The 23834-nt window shown below is 46.0% G+C and overlaps 1 protein-coding gene across 1 annotated transcript in view; it reads left to right on the top strand.

The window, feature by feature from the left end:
- The window catches only part of VIRMA (vir like m6A methyltransferase associated), a 78835-nt gene that overhangs the window by 16026 nt on the left and 38975 nt on the right, over nt 1-23834 (top strand). Inside the window, exons 5-14 of the mRNA XM_069731712.1 lie at nt 1592-1766; nt 2113-2244; nt 2605-2895; nt 10096-11254; nt 13257-13748; nt 16207-16361; nt 16923-17005; nt 18011-18104; nt 22823-23367; nt 23455-23690. Of these exons, the coding sequence (XP_069587813.1) occupies nt 1592-1766; nt 2113-2244; nt 2605-2895; nt 10096-11254; nt 13257-13748; nt 16207-16361; nt 16923-17005; nt 18011-18104; nt 22823-23367; nt 23455-23690 (3362 nt within the window). The remainder of the gene's footprint in view (nt 1-1591; nt 1767-2112; nt 2245-2604; nt 2896-10095; nt 11255-13256; nt 13749-16206; nt 16362-16922; nt 17006-18010; nt 18105-22822; nt 23368-23454; nt 23691-23834) is intronic.

Raw genomic sequence — 23834 nt, 5'->3', positions numbered from 1 at the left:
CCTCAATGGGATTTAAATTTGGTCCTTAAGGCCCTGACTAGACCTCCCTTTGAACCCTTAGCGGATATCCTATTGAAAATCCTATCGCTCAAAACATCTCTGCTAGTCGCCATCACCTCTGCACGTAGAGTTAGCGACATACAGGCTCTATCTGCTAACCTTCCTTACACCCAGTTTTTGGAGGATAGGGTTGTTCTCAAAACAGACCCAGCGTACCTCCCGAAAGTAGCATCCCGATTCCATAGAACTCGAGATATCTCTCCCCTCCTTTTGTCCCGACCCTGAAAACAAGGAGTAAGAATCCTTACATACATTAGATGTCAGAAGATGCCTCATGCATTACATAGAAGCCACCAGAGCGATTAGGGAGGACGCCTCTCTTTTTGTGTGTTTTCAGGGTCCCCGGACGAGGAAAAAAGCCTCCAAAGCCACTTTGGCGAGATGGATCACGGACGCCATCAGCCTATCATACTCATCAAGTGGGATGCCCATCCCAGGAGATGTCAAGGCTCACTCAACGAGAGCAGTAGCAACCTCTTGGGCGGAGAAGGCCGGAGCTTCAATTGACCAGATATGTAGAGCTGCTACCTGGTCCTCACCATCTACATTCTATAAGCACTATAGATTAGACATTATCTCCTCTTCAGACCTTACCTTTGGTAAAAGGGTTCTGGAAGTGGTGGTCCCTCCCTGAATGTACAGTCTCTGCAAATCTCTTTGTGGTGCCGTCATGGGCGTCAGAGAAAAATATAGTTCTTACCGATAACGGTATTTCTCTGAGCACATGACGGCACCCGTACATTCCCTCCCTTCACTTATGGGTGTGCACACTAATATAGTGCCATATGCTAATTACCTGAATAGTCACGCGGTATCTCAATTAAGTTTAATGTTAAAAGTAAGACTCTGTTTCTTAGTCTCCCATCATTCTCTAGTAAACAACTGATGCGGGAGAGAGGTACCGCCTTTTTATCTGTAGGTTTCCTGTCCTTGGTGGGCGGATTCCCTCTCCGTGGTGCCGTCATGGGCTCAGAGAAATACCGTTATCGGTAAGAACTATATTTTTTTAAGCATGGATGGACTTAAAATAATAAAAATGATGGCATAACCAAGTATCCAGCGCACGCCTCCTCAGATGTCTGTGCCAGGAGCAATGTCTACATTGTTCGAAAGTCAGTAGATCGCTGCAGCAGCTAGGCGATTAGAAAACCGCGCCATCCGGTGATGTCACCTGAACGCTGCATCCCCAATTTACTGATGGAGTGGGTGCAGACCTACGGAGCCCGCACAGACCTACGGAGCCGGCCAAGCTAGGTCCGCGGGGGCTTTGGAAGGTGAGAATGTCACCGTTTTTTTAATTTCAATCTCATTCATGCCTTAAAAAAACTTCTATATCGGACAACCACTTTAATGAAAAGGCAAAGCAAGCAGCCACTGGACCCCTGTGTTGGGGACCCTCAGCTTTCAGACATTTGTGATCTTTGCTGTAATGTCGTTCTTGCTATCACTTCATGCTTAGATTTTGAAATGTGCCTTTTTTTTTTTTTTACTTTCTTTGTACCTGACTGCATTTGTTGTGTTTTCGAGTCAGGTTAATACAGATGGGCTTGTTCTCAAGGGTTGGTACAATTGCCTGACTCTAGCTGTTTATGGATCAGTGGACAGAGTAATTCTCAACCATGAACGAGACTCTCCTCCACCCCCTCCTCCGCCTCCGCCACCTCCTCAGCACCAGCAGATAGGGCTGAAAAGGAACACCAAGCATGGTAAGTGTGAGCGGAAAGCCCAGTTACATTGCAGCGTTACCTCCTATGTTCTCTGTGAGGTTACTTCTACAGAAGCCTCAGATGCCCTCATGTAAAGACCAAACTCGATGTCCTCTTATCTGGCATCTGCAAGTACGAAGTTTTCATCCATGTGTTTCTTTAGTTCCTGCAATAAGCAAATGGGACCACCCGCCCCTATATTTTAATGCCTACATGTGGCCTCTTGGACGGAGTGATGCAATCTTTAGCATTGGCCTGTTGATGATTTTCGCCGTCTTTTCTTCGTTGCGTGCTTGTGGCTACATATTGGGCTCCTTAGGTTGCATTTGTCTATCTCCCGTCTTAGTTGAAGAAGACAAAGAAGACCAGTACAATGGTAGTCCACCAAGACCGCAGCCAAGAGGGCCTAGAACTCCCCCTGGCCCTCCACCTCCAGATGATGATGATGACGATGATGATGAGCCAATGCCAGCTGCAGGTAGACATTTAATATTTCATTGGCAATGGCATCTTTAGCTTTGTCTTTGATCTTTGCCCTCTCCTGCATGACAAAAAGGCTCCCAAAATTAGTAGTTAAAAATGCTATTAATCTGCATGCTATATGCAAAAGTAATCGCGTCCTGACGTGAAATGCATGGGTTAACTACCGCAGCACTAAATGCGAAGATCATTCTTCTTTCTTTGCAATTATTACACCAATTGATCTCTTCTGCTTGCTTTATAATTCCTTGCTGAATTCACCCTGGAAACAATGCAGATGTTTTTGGCATGGACGGCGTTGCATTTTTGCCTCATCATATGATTTCAATGCATTTTCTGTGTTTTTCTCTTGTATCAGGTGGAGAAAAGGAGGACGAGCGAGAACAAAGGGAAGGTTACTTTGAGCCCATCTCTCCCGATCGAGTATCTATTCACCCTGATGGCGTTTACTCAGACGAAGACGATGGGGACGACGATCCTCAGGATGACGGTGACGAAGACGACGACGAGGAGGATGAAGATGATGACGACCTTAACGTCGAGGATGATGATGATGACGAAGACGACGATGATGAGGACGATGTGCAAACAGGGGACAGCATTGCTGATGAAGATGAAGACGAAGAGGTTGATGATGAAGAAATTGAAGGTGATTTGGTCTTTTATTTCTCATCTTTTTATATAGTTTAGTATCTGAAGTCTCACGGGACGTCCACACAGATCAGAAAATCTCATCCACACCCTGCACCACATGAAATCGACCATTAAGATGCAGCATTTTACACAACATAATCCACAATTTGATGAGATTTTGCTGTTGCGGCTTTAGACATGCACTTAAACCGGGGCTACACTGTGACTTTGACCTCGTCACAGGTTGTATGGCCAAGGATCACACTCACCTCGGCACAGTGCAGGTGAATGGGGTCATGTTGTGACCATCAAAGCATCACGACGCGCAAGTAACAAAAACATGGAATTATTTGCATCTCCTAGCTGAGGAAACTCATCGGGAAGGCCTATAGGATTTTTTTTAGGGTTACCATTACAGGGACAGTTGTGGACTGCCCTTGTGAGGTTTGTCGATTTGGGACCTTAAGGAGAGACATTCGGGTGTGGCTTTATTGTTCTGCTGGTCCTCCTTCCTGGAGTATTGGTCCCCTCTAGTGATGAGCGAATGTGCTCAGATAAGGTGTTATCCGCCATGCTCTGGTGCACTGCTAACATAGTGTCTTCGGCGTGCTCGAAAAATATGTTCGAGTCTCGTGGCTGCATGTCTCCTGGCTGTTCGACAGCCGCAACACATGTATGGATTGTCTAACAAACGGGCTATCCCTGATGTGTTGTGGCTGTTGAACAGGCACAACACATGCTGCTGCGGGGAATCTTAACATAATTTTTGAGCACGCCGAAGTCACTTGGTTAACACCCGAATATGCTATTTTTTTAATTTTTTTTTATAACCATCATTTTGAGGATATCTGAACCACGGTCTGATATTGAGTTTTTGATGTTGGTAATATTTATGTAGTCTGTATGTTGAAGGGATTGAATTATGCGTTTTTGATAGTTTTATGATTTACTCACATATATTGTATGTGTTCTGCCTTCATAATTTTTTATGCGATGTGTTGACTTTGAGAATATGCAGAATGTGAGGTTTGGATATTCTCACTTCTGATTTTTACATGTGATATAATAGTCCAACACCTATATATGATTTTTGAGGTCCATGTAACACCACATCGACGCACAACGCACGCAAAAACGCATGCAAAACGCTGCGTTTTGTGATGCATGCGTTCATTTTTATAGCGCAAAAAAATGCAACAAGCAGCGTCCTCTGCGCCCTGACACTTGCGCCCAAAAAACGCATGCGTCACAAAACGCAACAAAACGCATGTCCATACGCCCCCCATGTTAAATATAGGGGCGCATGCGTCGCCGCGGTTGCGCCCGACGCACCGCAAATGTGAACATAGCCTAATCTGGGCAGATGCGTGCACTGCAGATATGGTAGAATTTTAAAACATTTTGTATGTTTTGGCCATATTTTAATAATGGCGATTAAATGTTATGTTTTGTTACCTCTCATGTTATTGCTGTATTTTTTTTTTTGCAATTTATTTGTAATTTCTCCTCATGCCTCATTGGGGGACACAGACCGTGGTGTATGCTGCTGCCACTAGGAGGCGACGCTAAGTGATACAAAGAAAGTTATCGCCTCCCCTGCAGTATACACCCTCCTGCTGGCTCTCGGCTAACCAGTTCTTGCTTGGTGTCTATAGGAGGCACACGGGTCTGGTTCAGACCCCAACGTTTTTATTTTTTACTTTTCTGTAAATTTTTTTTTTTTTTAATTAACGGAGTGATGGGGGTGACGGATCCTTTCAAGGTTCCGATCTCCCCCGAATCATCAACAGGCGACAACGCCGAGTATACCCCGTACCCTCTCCTGCGACGTGGGAATAATAATAATAATCTTTATTTTTATATAGCGCTAACATATTCCGCAGCGCTTTACAGTTCTGCACACATTATCATCACTGTCCCCAATGGGGCTCACAATCTAGAATTCCTATCAGTATGTCTTTGGAATGTGGGAGGAAACCGGAGTACCCGGAGGAAACCCACGCAAACACGGAGAGAACATACAAACTCTTTGCAGATGTTGTCCTTGGTGGGATGCCATGCCTGAGCTCACCTCAGGGGCGACGGTTCCTTCACGGTCCCGATCTCCCAACACCACCAGCAGGCGACCACATGGAGTGTCGCCTCCACGTATCCTCTCCTGGAGCCAGGCCTAATGCCGGAAAACTGCTGAACTCCGTGGATGCACAGAGACCCCTCTCTATGGCGTCCGAGCAGCCCCCACTGTCCCACTACTGTGAAAGCGGATGGCACAAGGAGGCGGACGGTTCCTCTCCACCTCCCTAACAAAGGGATGATGGATTGAGGTTTATCCCTGCACCGTCCACGCTGCACAGAACCGCGCTGAAACCCACATCCGTGGCGGCTCCATGCCAGGACGGCACCGATGGTGAGTGGATCCATCTTCAGAGGCATATCCACATGCTGACAGGCAGCCTCAGCCACTTCCCTGTGGCCCACCTCCCTGAGGTAACGCTCCGGCCGGCTGCAAAAATGTAGCCCCCGGCTTCGGCCGATGTGTAGGCCACATCCCGGAAGCCGCGCCCGCACTATGGCGCGCTATGGCGGCTCCGCCCGCTTTTCTGGAGCTTCTCGCCTGGCAACAACGCCCTTCACTTCTACCGCTAGTGTTACCCGCCGGCTGCAGAAATTTAGGCCCAGGCTTGGGCCTATTCAACATCGTGCCCGTGGCTCCGCCCCCCGAATTGGCACTTCTCGCGCTCTGCGAGATTTTATCAACTCCCGGTGGCCATCTTGGTCCACCCGGCCGGCTCAACAGGGGCAACGGTTTTTGCATTAAAGGGGCACATTGACTCTACATCAGTACCCGTGTAATGAAGTATCTGACCAGTCCTTCTACCAGTATTCCCTGGTCTTAAAGGCACACGACCAGTATTCCCTGGTCTTAAAGGCGCATGACCAGTATTCCCTGGTCTTAAGGGTGCATGATCAATCCGAGGAGCCCTCCGCCGCCGACCCTAGCTTATCCCAGAGTACCTAGTTCCCCTCAGTGGACTTTGTCACTGACCGCAATCCATGGTTCTCTGACCAAGAGATTGAATCCCTCCGTGATCCCTCTGTGGCTCGGAGTGCTCACAGGACCGATATACATGGTCCCTATCCTACATGGGAGCCGTCAGCTAGCAGGGGCCGCAATTAATCTAGAAACGTACAGGCGTCTAGAAACATACAGGCATCTAGAAAACTGAAGTTTTCGTTTCCTGATCCCTCACCAATGATTTGATGACAACAAGGCTCTAAATATGGATCGGATATTGCCTGAACTTGCCAGGGCTTCAGAGAAGATTAACCAATCTCGGTACATTGACGCAGACTCTGGTTCTGCTCTAGACTACGTAGTGTCCCTCATAAGGAGACTAAGCTCCCTCGTAGAGCATTTGCCATTCAGTCCGGATAAGCAATTCACTGGACAGAAGCCTCTACGTGGGATGCCATGCCTGGTCTGATTTTTAAGGGCGACACTGATCTCCCCACACCATCAACAGACGAGCACACGGAGTGTCGCCTCCATGTATCCTTTTCTGCATCCAGGCCTAACGCCAGACAACCTGTCCTGTCCACCCGGAGACCTGAACTCTGTGGATGTACAGAGGTGCCCTTTTTGGCGTACGAGCACCCCCTCTGCATCACCACTATTTAGCGGATGATGCAAGAAGGCGGACAATTCCTCTCCACTTCCCTGTTAAGAGGTTGATGGATCGAGGGTTCCTAATTTTTCTCTACACCGTCAAAAGAGAGCAGTGAGGGCAAGAGACTATGACCTGCTGGATGCAGCTGCGCATTCTGCCACTGGGCAGATTAACCGGGTAGAATCTCCTGTGGTATACCTACCAGTATACCCGCCCGATGTAACGTCAGTTAAAAATACCACGGACTGTCAGATAGCAAATCTGGTTCGTTCCGTCTTGCGGCTTCGGGTTCAGCGCTCTATCCTCCCTAGCTGCCGCATGGATTGCTAGAGCAATGGTCTCCTGGCTGGAGACCTTAACTACCTTGATTCACACCAGTAACAACTGGCCAATCAAATCTTTTGAGTGGGAGACTGACAAAGGATTGTATAAGGGTTGTCCAGCACAGTCTAGATCTAAGGGATCTTGGTTCCAAAAAGGGGAACGAAAAGTAAGACCGATCCTGGACCTCAAACTTCTAACAACCTTTGACATGGTCCTCCTTCTTCGGATGGAGATCCTCTGCTCAGCCATTACTTCTACAGAAAAAGGTGCAGTTTCTGGCATCCATCGACATTCGGGATGCTTACCCTCTTCAAAAATTCCTTCGCTTTTCCATTCGTGAACAGCATTTTCAAGTCACAACCTTGTCCTTCGGCCTTGCTACCGCACCCAGAGTGTTCGCAAGGGTCATGGCGGATGTCATGTTTCTTTTGCACCCCAGAGGCGTGCTCGTCCTGCCCTGTTTGGTCGACTGTCTAGCCGCCCTTCCAGGACTACGCTGAGTAGTCTAGATCACTTGCGATACCCTCTCACCTGGGCTGGCAGCTAAACTTAGACAAGTTCTCCTCATTTCCAGCCCAGGAGATATCCTTTTTGAGGATGATCCTGCACACTTCCAGAAGGATGGTAATTCTCCCTCGAGACAAGGTCATGGGCCTTCAACAGGGAGCTCGTGCACTTGATTACTCATCCCCTTATTTCATTCGATTTGCTTGGAGGGTTCTGAGGAAAAATGGTGACAATGGAAGCAGTTTCCTTCACTCCACTCGTTTTCAGCAAGTCAAACAGACTTTCAGACGTAGTCTCTGAGCTCCTTCTTCATCCAGGGCCTTTCTCCCGGTTCAATGGTTATTAGTAACTACCAATGCCAGTCTTCTCCCGATCATTGCTCTGGAGATCCGAACGGTAGTCCTACAGCAGGTCCACTGCCTTCTGGCGGGTCACCCTATCCGAATTCAATTGGATAATGCCACGGTGGTGCCATACGTCAATCATCTAGCAGTTACCCACGGTCAAGCGCCATGACCGAGGTACCTCACATTCCCTGATGGGCCGAGATCTATCATTCGGTGATCTCGGCAGTATATATCCCAGGAGTAGAACTCTGGACGGCAAACAAATTCAGCCTTCATGGTTCCGCTTCAAGTCAGTGGGAACTTCACCCCAAAGTTTTCAATCAGATCTGCCTTCACTGGAGCTCTCCAGTTGTAGATCGGATGGCGTCCAGACTGAATGCCAATGTACTTGAGTTCGTGTTTCGGCCTCGAGATCCAAGAGCCATCGCACTGCATGCTCTGGTTCTGCCGTGGTACCAGTTTCCATAACTCCCCTTCCACTACTTCCGAAAGCCTTTCGGAAGCAGAAAGGGCCCCAGTGATCCTCCGAGATCCGCACTGACCACGTCAGTTTTTGTTTGCGGAGCTAGTATCTTCCCGCCTTATTGCAGCAAAACTGCAAGTAGGGACTTTCTCACAGGGAGTTTTCACACGTAGTTCTTCCCTATCGCATAGCGTTAGATAATTGGGACCTTAATGGTCCTAGGAGTCTTACAGTAGACTCCTTTTCATCCGGGCAGACTTTACTATCAGGGAAGGTCGCCCTTTTTTCTCTGCGATATCCTCACCCTGACGAGTCTTCGGAGCTAGCTGCTCTGCTTTCAGACTTTTTTCCCTTATTACCTTCAAGGCAAGGTTGTCCTCAGGCCATCCCCATCCCTTCTTACCAAGGTGGTATTGTGTTACCACTGTTATGAGGTCATAGTTCTTCCCTCATCTCTTTCGGCACCAGTCCACAAAATTGAATGAGTTCCCCATATTCTGGACGAAGTGAGTGCTGAATAAGTACATCTCGAGGACGACGTCCTTCCGAAGTTTGGACGCTTTATTTGGGCTTCCTGACGGTAAGAGGAAGGCTTCCTGAGGTTTTCAGGAAGGGTTTAGCCGTTTCGTCGGCCATGATAGCCTTGTGGATTCGTTTCATCATCCAGGAGTCCTTCCGTGCTAGATGTCATCCTATCTCTGTCTATCGAGGGTTCTAGGCACCAGGTTTCTGCAAGGCACGCCTGCAAGCTTGCGGATTCGTCCAGTCCGCATGCATTCTTGAAGCACTATAATTCCAACACTTCCACAGATGTGAGTCTGGGCAGGCGGACTCTGCAGGCCGCGGTGGCGCGCTTGTAAGTAGCGGTTACACAGGGCCTGATCTGGTGTTGTCCCCACCCAGGGACTGCTTTGGGACATCGCACGGTCTGTGTCCCCCAATGAGGCGAAGGAGAAATAGGGATTTTTGTGTACTCACTGTAAAATCCTTTTCTCCGAGCCATTCATTGGGGGACACAGCTCCCATCCCACCCTGTTATTAGCTTATGCTTGTTTTTATAATCTGACATGCTATACGCTCATATGTTGTTATTGATCTCCTCCTGCTTTTGCACCGAACTGGTTGGCTGAGAGCCAGTAGGAGGGTGTATACTGCAGTGGAGGAGCTAACTTTCTTTGTATCACTTAGGGTATGTGCACACGATGCAGATTAAGTGCAGAATTAGTGCAGTTCTGCAGCGGATCTTTCTGCTGCAGATCTGCACTGTGATTTACAGTACAATGAAATCAATGTGAAAAAAAAAAGCTGTGCACATGGTGCAGAAAAATCTGCACAGAAACGCTGCAGATTTCAAAGAAGTGCATGTCACTACTTTTGTGCGTTTCTGCACCCCACCATTAATAGAAATCTGCAGTGGTAAAAACTGCACAAAATCTGCATCAATTCCGCACAAAAAACACATTAAAACCGCATCAAAACGCATTAAAAAACGCACCTGCGGATTCTGCCAGGAGATGCAGATTTAGTGCAGAAAATTCTGCACCACATTTCCTACATGTGCACATAGCCTCCTAGTGGCACCAGCATACACCCACGGTCTGTCCCCCCCAATGAACGGCTCGGAGAAAAGGATTTTTCGGTGAGTACACAAAAATCCATATTTTCACGTTTTGAAAGGATCAGCACAACATAAAGTTCTATGAGAAGAGGTCCGAGCAATGTTGTTTCATGAGAAATACAAGTAGTAACTAAAGCAGACATGATGTAGTTGCCTTTATATCAATGTGCTAGATTCCTGCTCATTTTTGAATGGCTGTGTGCTTGTAATCGGCTACTGCTCCAGTTGTTTGCACCAGTTTTGTTGAATCTCCACACTGTCCCTAATATAGGCTTTTGGTGCATTTCAGGAGATGACGGCTATGAACAGATTTCGAGTGATGAAGACGGAATTGCGGACTTTGAGCGGGAGGCATTTAAATATCCAAGTTTTGATATTGACTACACACCAGAGGATTTGGCCTCTGTGCCCACCATGACTTATGATCCTTATGATCGAGACTTGGGACCCCTCCTTTACTTCAGTTGTCCATACAGGACAGCTTTTGAGAATGAAATCGGCAAACTTCGGGACCAGGACCTCGATAAGGACACTTCTGGGGCCAGTGAGGTGTCAGTGAAGCTGCTGGAACTTCTCGATCTCTATCAAGATGACCGAGGTGCAAAGTGGGTGACCGCACTGGAAGAAGTCCCTAGCTTAATAGTTAAAGGATTAAGTTTTCTTCAGCTTAAAGACCCTAGCCGAGACCACCTGAGTCAGATAGTGGATTGGGCCATGCAAGCACTGGACTTACAGCTCGCTCTCCAGCAACCAATCGCACTGAACGTCCGGCAGCTCAAAGCGGGCACCAAGCTGGTGTCATCCCTCGCAGAATGTGGCCCTCGAGGTATTGAGTCTCTGCTGAAAGCAGACGTCATTGGCAAGCTATATGATCTCTTGTTTGCAGAACACGTGTCCTCATCCCTCAAGCTCAATGCTTTTAAATCCCTGGACGGCATAATCAGCACAACTGAGGGCATGGACGCGTTTTTGAAAAATCCTCTAGATTTACACGGTAAAAGTGGTTACCAGAGACTCTTGGAGCTGATCTTGATGGACCAGACGGTCAGGGTTTTCACAGCTTGCTCTGCCGTCCTCCAGAAGTGTCACTTCTATGAAATCCTTTCTGATGTAAAGCGAATGGGGGACCAATTATCAGACAGCGCTCCTCCACCACCACCTCCTGCGGACAGCAGAAATCCTGATCAGGAAACTCCGGCCGCATCGGAGAGACCAAATCGTGACTACGACAATGACGTGGAGGTTCCCATGGATATGGATAATTTCTTTGAGTCTTCTAATATTAGTGAAGGAGACTTGGAGAAACTGCTGGGTCTTCTCAATGAGATTTTTCATCTTTTAGAGACTGCACCCCACTCTATGATCCAGCCCCCTGTGAAGTCTTTCCCAACATCTGCCAGAATCACTGGTCCCCCAGAACGAGATGACCCTTACCCTGTTCTGTTTCGGTAAGGTATCAGTGGCCATAGCTGATGTGTTTCAGTGCTAAATTCTGCATGCTTGGTCTGATTTTGCACATCAGTTACCATCTCATAAGTAAAAAATGACCTTTTTTTTCTTTTTCTGTTTTACAGTTTTTGTATTGTGCTTGATCCATTTTTGATCTGTCAGTTTTTTTAAGTTATGACATCAGTTTTTCTCCTAATGAAGAAATAGATTTCCAAAACTGATGCGTGTAAGGGAATGTATGATGACTTGTTTTGGCATAAGAATGTCATAGAGATACATGTCCTTGTAAAAATCTCTGAACTCCTCTGATTCTGCCACTTTTTTTCTGTTTTGAGCTGCATTGCTCCATTGCAGAGATATTCACTTTTCTTTCTCCTGAAGAGCACGATGTGAAATCTTTGCTTTGCAGTCCGCCTGGCATTTCGTCAGTCTTCTCTGGGAGCGTGCGATTTCACCCCTCCCTCTCACATGCTGCCGATCACAGCTCGGCAGCTGATCCAGCAGTCTCTGATTGGCAGTGTACGGGAAGGAGGGATGAAAGCGCACAACCTCAAGAGACAATTCTGAAGAAACGCCATGTGTTGAACTACAAGCAGAGATTTCACATACTGTGCTCCAAAATAAACAAATGTGAATATCTCTGCAATAGAGCGATGCATCGTAAAACTGAAAAGAGCAACGGAATTAGGGGTTTTTATAAGATATTTAATAGTGATGAGCGAGCATGTTATCCGAGCACACTCGTGTCTTAATAGAGTATTTTCGGCATGCTAAAAAAAAAGCCCAAGTTGCCACGGCTGCATATGTTGCGGCTGTCGAACATCCACAAGACATGCAGCCACAGCAAATCAAGCATTTTTTTTTTTTGAGCACGCCGAAACTACTCGATTAGGAGATTTGCGAATTCACTCATTACTAGTATTACTATATTTTTTGAGAGTTTTTTTTTTTTTTTTTTTTTTTAAAGTGACATGTCCACGGATGGCGCTAATAAGTGCCTTAGTTTTATTGTAAATCCACCATCATAAAACTGTCAGTAAATGTGTTTTAAATAAACTAGGCTAAACTACGACACCAGGCACAGTCGCTACCAAATGTACACCACTCTGCCTGCTAAATAATGAGAACTAATGTCCCTTCTGTCAGCTGACGGGTGAGGGTCCTGAAAGTTAAACACCCACCGATCTGTCATGGCTTATCCTATGAAAAGGCCATAAATATTGAATACCAGAAAAAAATCCTTTCAAATGGGTGTGCTTTTACATAGTCAGGTGGAGCAGCGGGTCACAGGAAGCAGGAGCCGATGGCTGCGGCTAAAACCTGTGCCCGCTGCTAAAGAGAAATGAATATTCACTGAGCTGGCAGCGAATATTCATTTCTCTTATAGCGTGCACAGCTGCAGCCGCCAGCTTTCAGCACATATCCTACTTGCCTTCCCTGCGCATCCTCGCTGTATCTCGTTCCGGCGCCAGCAGCTCTTCCGGCCGAGCGATCACTTATCCCTGCTCATTAAGGTAATGAATATTCACCCCTCTCCACTCCCATAGGCGTGGAGTTCATATTCATTACCTTATTGAGCGGGGACACGTGATCGCTCGGCCGGAAGAGCTGCTGGCGCCGGAACGAGATGCAGCAAGGGTGTGCAGGGAAGGTAAGTAGGATGTATTTTTGATTTTGTTTTTATAGGAGCCATGCATACAAGGATAGGGGAAAGGAACAAAGCCGACGGGGATGGGGAGCCATGCATACCAGGACGGGGATGGGGAGCCATGCATACCAGGATAGGGATGACAATGTATACCCGGCTTATACTTGTCAATAAGTTTTCCCATTTTTGGGGGGCAAAATTAGGTGCCTCGGCTTATACTCGGGTCGACTTATACATGAGTATATATGGTAATTTGTGGTGGGATTTGGGGGCGGGGGTGTAATACAGGATTTTATATAGAGCGAGCATGTGTAGCCTAACTTTTAATCACTTTTTTTTCCCACTTCCCTCAGATATCTCCACTATCACCAGTTCCTGGAGTCGGCTACTTTGCTTCTTTCATTACCAGGGACTAGCTCCCATCCTGGCATTGTTCAGACTTCTCGGGAGATACTTGGGCTTCTGGCCCAGTCTCAGAAAGGACTCTTGTTTCTGTTGTTTGAGAACGAAGCCACAAATCTGATCGCCAGAGCGCTATGTCAGGCGTCCGAACAAGATCAAGATGACAATCTGCCTTCAGACGGGAACAACGAAGACTCGTGTGCCTTGTGGCTTCTACATGCCACCCAGGCTCTTCAGTACATCTCTGAGCTTTTTCACCACTTCCAGCATTGTGCTGCCACCGAGGAGGCCGACCAAGCCAACCTGCTGGGCATACTGCACAGCCTTTATCTTATCACCTTTAATCCCATCGGCAGGTCTGCGGTGGCCCATGTCTTCAGCCTGGACAAGAACCTGCAGTGCCTCATAACCTTAATGGAGATCTGCTCTAAGGAAGCCCTTGGGTAATTTGCCCGCTGTATCTTTGGCTCTTGCCATGTAGCCCGGTTTCATGTTACCCACACCAGGTTTTATTAATAAGTACCTTTTTACTTTTCTGCAAATTTTTGGTTTGACACAATCTGCCACTGACTTCCCCAACAAATTTATTCACAGAGTAGACAGGAATCTAAAAATCTGGGAAGGATTTCGGTGGCATTCTCTCACTAAACTGTGTTAAAAGGATGAGGAAGACTCGGCACCACTCCTTATCTGATACACGTAATTAAAATTAAAGGGGTTTTCTGGGACCTGAGACATATTACACCAGCAGTCTTTACTGCAGTGGAGATCTGACTCCTGCGTAATAAAAGGGACTTGAAGATCCCTGCTGTGGCTCGTCCGTATACATGGCTGTGCCTGGTCCTACAGTCAATCAAGTGGGACCGAGGTTACGGTACCAGGCACAGACACGGATGGATATACTCTTCTGAACCACTGTAATTGATGAAACCGTTGCGGAGAGGCTTTCCGTTTTGCCGCTCAGCGAGTGATCTAGAGTTGAACCCCCACTGGTCAATCATTAATGGAAGAAGGATGACGTCAATATTTAAAGAGGTTACTGATTTACAACACCTTATTACTGGCTCCAGGGTGGGGGAACAAAAAAAAAAGAACTGATCATCTGCTGCCATCACTTTTTGTTGATTGGCTGCAGCGGTCACGTAATGTATCCTGCCAGAAGAGGAAGCCAGGAAAACGGTGGAGGATATGGTTCTGAGTTTAGAAAAGTCGCGCCAGTCCGGGGGTCAATAAAGAGGTGTTGTAATGTAGTAGATATCCGCTTTATTGTGGGAGGGAGAAGATTTCATTTTGGTTTTGCAACAGAGAAAGTATTTGTGAAATGTGTGGCCTCTGCCAAATGGCACAGATTCCTGTAATGTTGACTTGCGCAAGATGGAGATTTATTCTCATTTTCAGGTCTTCACCGGCAAGATGTTTCCTCTGCATGTACCTGCATCTTTGTCAGCCAGTGTATATTCTCCTCCCCTATATCCTGTACCACCATAATCAATTACCTCCTTTATATACTGTGCCGCCATGTCCAGTCTCCTCCAGTATGTTGTACTGCCATATCCAGTCCATCCTCTGTTACACACCGCTATGTCCAATCTCTTCTTCTATATAACACACTGCCATATCCAAACTCATCCTCTGTACACTGTGCCGCCATATCCAAACTCTTCTATATAACACAATGCCATATCCAATCCATCCTCTGTTACACACCTCTATGTCCAATCTCATCTTAAATATAACACACCGCCATATCCAATCCATCCTCTGTATACTGTACCGCCATATCCAATCTCATCCTCTGTATACTGTACCGCCATATCCAATCTCATCCTCTGTATACTGTACCGCCATATCCAAACTCTTCTATATAACACAATGCCATATCCAATCCATCCTCTGTTACACACCTCTATGTCCAATCTCATCTTAAATATAACACACCGCCATATCCAATCCATCCTCTGTATACTGTACCGCCATATCCAATCTCATCCTCTGTATACTGTACCGCCATATCCAATCTCATCCTCTGTATACTGTACCGCCATATCCAAACTCTTCTATATAACACAATGCCATATCCAATCCATCCTCTGTTACACACCTCTATGTCCAATCTCATCTTAAATATAACACACCGCCATATCCAATCCATCCTCTGTATACTGTACCGCCATATCCAATCTCATCCTCTGTATACTGTACCGCCATATCCAATCTCATCCTCTGTATACTGTACCGCCATATCCAATCTCTTCTTCTATATAACACACCACCATATCCAATCTCATCCTCTGTATACTGTACCGCCATATCCAATCTCATCCTCTGTATACTGTACCGCCATATCCAAACTCATCCTCTGTATACTGTACCGCCATATCCAAACTCATCCTCTGTGTACTGTACCGCCATATCCAAACTCATCCTCTGTATACTGTACCGCCATATCCAATCTCATCCTCTGTATACTGTACCGCCATATCCAAACTCATCCTCTGTATACTGTACCGCCATATCCAATCTCATCCTCTGTATACTGTACCGCCATATCCAATCTCATCCTCTGTATACTGTACCGCCATATCCAATCTCTTCTATATAACACAATGCCATATCCAATCTCATCCTCTGTATACTGTACCGCCATATCCAATCTCATCCTCTGTATACTGTACCGCCATATCCAAACTCATCCTCTGTATACTGTACCGCCATATCCAAACTCATCCTCTGTGTACTGTACCGCCATATCCAATCTCATCCTCTGTATACTGTACCGCCATATCCAATCTCATCCTCTGTATACTGTACCGCCATATCCAATCTCTTCTTCTATATAACACACCGCCATATCCAATCATCAGGGAACAGGAGCTGAACAACTGTCACTTCTTTTTTCAGGGATACAAAATCAAAGAAGTCGGTGGCTTACAATTACGCCTGTCTGCTTGTTCTGCTGGTGGTGCAAACATCAAATGATATTCAGATGCTGGAAGCTCATTCTGCCCCTTTACTGAAGCTTTGTAAGGGAGACGAGAATAACGCCAAGCTCCAGGGTAAGCGCTCATCGCCCCTAGCTCCTGCGTGACACCTATTAATGTGACCTGTCACTCACAACATAGCAAGGCAGCCCTTATCCGCAGAAAGCGTGTTAACTTTCTGATTGGTTAGTTTTGAAATGTAGGACCCCCACTGATCTCGAGAACGGGTCCAAATGTAGGACCCCCACTGATCTCGAGAACGGGTCCAAATGTAGGACCCCCACTGATCTCGAGAATGGGTCCAAATGTAGGACCCCCACTGATCTCGAGAATGGGTCCAAATGTAGGACCCCCACTGATCTCGAGAACGGGGCTCTGTGATACCGGCCATGCATTTATTCTCTATGGGAGTGCTGGAGAAAGCCAAGTAATGGCCCAGGCTATCTCCCGACAGCCCCACAGCCATGACGTATGTGTCGCTGCTGCTCTGTTCCAGCAAGGCATCCCACTGCCCCCTTGTCAGAATGGGGGCTTCCAGCTCTTGAACCCCTTCTTATCAGCATGCTATCTCCTATGCTGTGGTGATGCCTTCCAATATTGGGAATACCCCTTTTTAAGTTTTGTTTTTGTTTTCAGAGCTTGCAAAGTGGCTGGAGCCATTGAAAAATATCCGATTTGAGATAAATTGCATCCCCGGACTGATTGATTACATTAAACAGGTACGTGACGCTCGTCCCGGATCACATCTGGGTCTTCTGACCCTGTGGGCATAGATCTAACTCTACACTACGGACTGTAGATCTTCAGCATCTGCCGGTTAGAACTAAAAGGTTCTTTTGTATTTATTACCAAATAGGTTTCATAGAAACAAGCAAGTGTTAAATGAGATGTTTAATTTTATGGTTTAGGTAGGAAAGCGCTTGTACAACTAAGAAACTTTTCAATTTATATCTTAAAAATCCTCTCCGGTCTCAAGAAAGGAGGCATTTTTAATGTTATACTCTTACTGCTTGTTGCCTATGTCACAGGCCACCTCTGGAATCTGAGTGGCCAGTTACCTTGGCAAGGCTCGCAGGCTCTCTGCTTTAGCTCAGGAATTGCTGGATCCTGCCAGCGTCACTGCTCCTCTCCTGCATCAGAGGCAAAGCCCAGCCATCCGACTTGTCCGCAATATCCTTCTTCAGCCAGCAGAAGATAAGAACGTGGCCTTTTACATGAGCCAAATCTGTAAAGAGACCTTGTTCCCGATAATTGACTTGTGTAAACATGGCTACGATCGGCAGACGAACGCACAAACTCTTGTCCGTCTGGTGATCGTATCTTCTATGCTGCCTGAATAATAATCAGTGGTGGCACATCTTCCTGTAGAATCGGGGGTAAGTGCTGATGGCCATATGCACACTGTATAGGACCTGGTCAGTCATTCTCCCCAGTCACTGTCATCGGGCGAGGAGAAGCCACCGGGGACTGCTGTACGGCTAGTCAATAGATCGGCTTGTTCTCTGGCAGTGATTAAAAGTATATTTTTCTCAAGCTCCGCAATGTTACTGTAAAACCTACATCACTGCGATCGCACAGCCAGGAGCTTCATTGATCCCGACCAGTGAAGGCCGGACAGTACCAGGATGAATAATAGCTTAGTTTATTTTATGCTTTTCTGATCCGATGAAGAAATCAAATTAAAACTGGACAATTCCTTTTTAATTGATTTTTGATCTTTACAGAATCTGGACAATCTGATGGCTCCTGAAGGTGTGGGACTGCTGACCGCTCTCAGGGTGCTCTGCCACGTGGCCTGTCCACCTGCTTCTATTGAAGGTAAGTATAGGCGTTCATAAAATAAAGGTTTTAGAATATTGAGAGCTGCTGACTGGAAAAAAAACACCGGGGACCAAGTAAATAACTTAAAGGGGTTGTCCAGACTGCAGACACTCTGTGACCGTCTGTGAACCTTGGCCGTCATTACTTTGGACATTTGGCACCTGCTGCTCTCTTAATTAATAATTTTCCTTTCTATGACATATTGAGTGCCGTGATAAATGCTTAGACCTGAAAATACGTTACTGTATTGTTCCGCTTAAGCTTTTTCTCTGCAGCAGAAAACAAGGGGATGATTGAGGGGGGTGACCCCAGTAGATATCATGGCTGGCAGATACCGGGGGAAGTCAGGCAGTCTTCTTGGAGCAGGGGGTGCGGACACTTTTCTCCTCTCTTGAGAACAGAGAGGCTTTGTCTCGCCATTAACCCCTTTCTGACATCGGACGTACTATCCCGTCCATGTGGGGTGGGCCCCTATGACCATGGACGGGATAGTACGTCCAGCACGATCGGCGGCGCTCACGGGGGGAGCGCCGCCGATCGCGGCCGGGTGTCAGCTGTCTATCGCAGCTGACATCCGGCACTATGTGCCAGGAGCGGTCACGGACGGCCCCCGGCACATTAACCCCTGGCACACCGCGATCAGATGATCGCGATGTGCCGGCGGTGCAGGGAAGCACCGCGCAGGGAGGGGGCTCCCTGCGGGCTTCCCTGAGCCCGCCGCAGCAACGCGATGTGATCGCGTTGCTGCGAGGGTCTTACCTTCCTCCCTCCCTGCTCGAGCCCCGGATCCAAGATGGCCGCGGATCCGGGTCCTGCAGGGAGGGAGGTGGCTTCACAGAGCCTGCTCAGAGCAGGCACTGTGAAGCAGCCTGCACTGCTCTCAGATCGGTGATCTGTCAGAGTGCTGTGCAAACTGTCAGATCACCGATCTGTGATGTCCCCCCCTGGGACAAAGTAAAAAAGTTTAAAAAAAATTTTTTCAAATGTGTAAAAAAAAATTAAAAAAAATATTCCAAAATAATGAAAAAAAAAAAAATATTATTCCCATAAATACATTTCTTTATCTAAATAAAAAAAAACAAACAATAAAAGTACACATATTTAGTATCGCCGCGTCCGTAACGGCCCGACCTATAAAACTGGCCCACTAGTTAACCCCTTCAGTAAACACCGTAAGAAAAAAAAAAAAACGAGGCAAAAAACAACGCTTTATTATCATACCGCCGAACAAAAAGTGGAATAACACGCGATCAAAAAGACAGATATAAATAACCATGGTACCGCTGAAAACGTCATCTTGTCCCGCAAAAAACGAGCCGCCATACAGCATCATCAGCAAAAAAATAAAAAAGTTATAGTCCTGAGAATAAAGCGATGCCAAAATAATTATTTTTTCTATAAAATAGTTTTTATCGTATAAAAGCGCCAAAACATAAAAAAATGATATAAATGAGGTGTCGCTGTAATCGTACTGACCCGAAGAATAAAACTGCTTTATCAATTTTACCAAACGCGGAACGGTATTAAACGCCTCCCCCAAAAGAAATTCATGAATAGCTGGTTTTTGGTCATTCTGCCTCACAAAAATCGGAATAAAAAGCGATCAAAAAATGTCACGTGCCCGAAAATGTTACCAATAAAAACGTCAACTCGTCCCACAAAAAACAAGACCTCACATGACTCTGTGGACCAAAATATAGAAAAATTATAGCTTTCAAAATGTGGTAACGCAAAAAATATTTTTTGCAATAAAAAGCGTCTTTCAGTGTGTGACGGCTGCAAATCATAAAAATCCGCTAAAAAACCCCGCTATAAAAGTAAATCAAACCCCCCTTCATTACCCCCTTAGTTAGGGTTAGGGCTAGGGTTAGGGTTAGGGCTAGGGTTAAGGCTAGGGCTAGGGTTCGGGCTAGTGTTAGGGCTAGGGTTAGGGCTAGGGTTAAGGCTAGGGCTAGGGTTCGGGCTAGGGTTCGGGCTAGTGTTAGTGCTAGGGTTAGGGCTAGGGTTAGGGCTAGGATTAGGGTTAGGGTTAGGGTTGGGGCTACAGTTTGGGTTGGGGCTAAAGTTACAGTTAGGGTTTAGATTACAATTACAGTTGGGAATGGGGTTGGGATTAGGGTTAGGGGTGTGTCTGGGTTAGAGGTGTGGTTAGGGTTACTGTTGGGATTAGGGTTAGGGGTGTGTTTGGATTAGGGTTTCAGTTATAATTGTGGGGTTTCCACTGTTTCGGCACATCAGGGGCTCTCCAAACGCGACATGGCGTCCGATCTCAATTCCAGCCAATTCTGCGTTGAAAAAGTAAAACAGTGCTTCTTCCTTCCGAGCTCTCCCGTGTGCCCAAACAGGGGTTTACCCCAACATATGGGGTATCAGCGTACTCAGGACAAATAGGACAACAACTTTTGGGGTCCAATTTCTCCTGTTACCCTTGGGAAAATACAAAACTCGGGGCTAAAACATATTTTTTTGTGGGAAAAAAAAAAGATTTTTTATTTTCACGGCTCTGCGTTATAAACTGTAGTGAAACACTTGGGGGTTCAAAGTTCTCACAACACATCTAGATTAGTTCCCTGGGGGGTCTAGTTTCCAAAATGGTGTCACTTGTGGGGGGTTTCTACTGTTTAGGTACATTAGGGGTTCTGCAAACGCAATGTGACGTCTGCAGACCATTCCATCTAAGTCTGCATTCCAAATGGCGCTCCTTCCCTTCCGAGCTCTCCTGTGTGCCCAAACAGGGGTTTACCCCAACATATGGGGTATCAGCGTACTCAGGACAAATTGGACAACAACTTTTGGGGTCGAATTTCTCCTCTTACCCTCGGGAAAATACAAAACTGGGGGCTAAAAAATAATTTTGGGGGGAAAGATTTTTGTTTTATTTTTACGGCTCTCCATTATAAACTTCTGTGAAGCCCTTGGTGGGTCAAAGTGCTCAGCACACATCTAGATAAGTTCCTAAGGGGGTCTACTTTCCAAAATGGTGTCACTTGTGGGGGGTTTCTACTGTTTAGGTACATTAGGGGCTCTGCAAACGCAATGTGACACCTGCAGACCATTCCATCTAAGTCTGCATTCAAATGGCACTCCTTCCCTTCTGAGCCCTCCCATGTGCCCAAACAGTGGTTCCCCCCACATATGGTGTATCATCGCACTCAGGACAAATTGGGCAACAAATTTTGGGGTCCAATTTCTCCTGTTACCCTCAGGAAAATACAAAACTGGGGGCTAAAAAAATAATTTTTGTGGAAAAAAAATGTTGTTTTATTTTTACGGCTCTGCATTATAAACTTCTGTGAAGCACTTGGTGGGTCAAAGTGCTCACCACACCTCTAGATAAGTTCCTTAGGGGGTCTACTTTCCAAAATGGTGTCATTTGTGGGGGGTTTCAATGTTTAGGCACATCAGTGGCTCTTCAAACGCAACATGGCGTTCTATCTCAATTCCTGTCAATTTTGCTTTGAAAAGTCAAACGGCGCTCCTTCCCTTCCGAGCTCTCCCATCCGCCCAAACAGTGGTTTACCCCCACATGTGGGGTATCAGTGTACTCAGGACAAATTGTACAACAACTTTTGGGGTCCAATTTCTTCTCTTACCCTTGGGAAAATAAAAAATTGGGGGCGAAAAGATAATTTTTGTGAAAAAATATGATTTTTTATTTTTACGGTTCTACATTATAAACTTCTGTGAAGCACTTGGTGGGTCAAAGTGCTCACCACACCTCTAGATAAGTTCCTTAGGGGGTCTACTTTCCAAAATGGTGTCACTTGTGGGGGGTTTCAATGTTTAGGCACATCAGGGGCTCTCCAAACGAAACATGGCGTCCCATCTCAATTCCAGTCAATTTTGCATTGAAAAGTCAAATGGCACTCCTTCGCTTCCGAGCTCTGCCATGCGCCCAAACAGTGGTTTACCCCCACATGTGGGGTATTGGCCTACTCAGGACAAATTGTACAACAATGTTTGGGGTCCATTTTCTCCTGTTACCCTTGGTAAAATAAAACAAATTGGAGCTGAATTAAATTTTTTGTGAAAAAAAGTTAAATGTTCATTTTTATTTAAACATTCAAAAAATTCCTGTGAAGCACCAGAAGGGTTAATAAACTTCTTGAATATGGTTTTGAGCACCTTGAGGGGTGTAGTTTTTAGAATGGTGTCACACTTGGGTATTTTCTATCATATAGACCCCTCAAAATGACTTCAAATGAGATGTGGTCCCTAAAATAAAATGGTGTTGTAGAAATGAGAAATTGCTGGTCAACTTTTAACCCTTATAACTCCCTAACAAAAAAAAATTTTGGTTCCAAAATTGTGCTGATGTAAAGTAGACATGTGGGAAATGTTACTTATTAAGTATTTTGTGTGACATATCTCTGTGATTTAATTGCATAAAAATTCAAAGTTGGAAAATTGCGAAATTTTCATAATTTTCGCCAAATTTCCGTTTTTTTCACAAATAAACGCAGGTACTATCAAAGAATTTTTACCATTGTCATGAAGTACAATATGTCACGAGAAAACAATGTCAGAATCACCAGGATCCATTGAAGCGTTCCAGAGTTATAACCTCATAAAGGGACAGTGGTCAGAATTGTAAAAATTGGCCCGGTCATTAACGTGCAAACCACCCTTGGGGGTAAAGGGGTTAAATAAAACAAAATTTGCATTTACTCTCACACAGATTTTATATCCATGTTTATTTTTTTTTCCCTTCACAGGGCAGCAGAAGGACTTGAAGTGGAATTTGGCTGTCATTCAGCTCTTCTCTGCTGAGGGTCTCGACACCTTCATTCGGATCCTGCAGAAAATGAACAGCATTCTCATCCAGCCCTGGAGGCTGCACGTCAACCTTGGTACCACTCTATACAAAGCAGTCACCATCTCTTCAGCTCGATGCTCTCTGTCTTTACTCAAGACCATGCTCACAGAGCTTTTAAGGGGTGGCTCCTTTGAGGTTAAGGATATGAGAGTCCCGTCCACACTTGTGACGTTACACATGCTCCTATGCTCCATACCTCTTACTGGAAGACTGGACGGAGAGGAGCAGAAAATTCAGAGCGATATCATAGATATCTTACTGACTTTTACCCAAGGAGTCAATGAACAGTTGACTATCTCAGAAGAGACTCTGGCCAACAATACCTGGTCTTTGATGCTTAAAGAGGTGCTTTCATCTGTCCTAAAAATACCTGAAGGCTTTTTCTCTGGACTCGTCATTCTGTCTGAGCTTCTTCCTTTCCCACTACCAATGCAGACCACTCAGGTAAAATCACTAGCGGTATTATCTGCTCCCTAAGACCAAATGGCAAAGCCAGTTCCAGGGAATAAAGGTTTGTGCTCTTTCTTTCAGGCTATTGAACCACAGGACATTGCGGTGGCTTTGAACACTAGGAAGCTGTGGAGCATGCATCTACATGTACACGCCAAGCTCCTGCAGGACATAGTCAGGTCCTTCTCCGGGGCGTCCTGTCAACCTGTGCAGCATATGATCAGACGCGTCAGTATTCAGTTGTGTGATCTGGCCTCACCCACCGCCCTCTTAATTATGCGCACAGTCCTGGATCTGATCGTGGAAGACTTGCAGAGGTACGTCACATTCCTCCTGTGTATTTGTTGCATATTACTACATAAAGTAAGTGGGGGAAAAAATAAAATTAAAGTTCACCTTGTGTGAAGTTATTACGTGCTAAGATGGGGAATTTTATTACTAGCCATTCTTTCATGTGCTTG

Source organism: Ranitomeya imitator, chromosome 6 (genome assembly GCF_032444005.1).
Source record: "Ranitomeya imitator isolate aRanImi1 chromosome 6, aRanImi1.pri, whole genome shotgun sequence".
NCBI classification, from domain to species: Eukaryota; Metazoa; Chordata; class Amphibia; order Anura; family Dendrobatidae; genus Ranitomeya; species Ranitomeya imitator.
The sequence above is the reverse complement of the archived record's forward strand: the minus strand, read 5'-3'. Positions and strand labels throughout refer to the sequence as shown.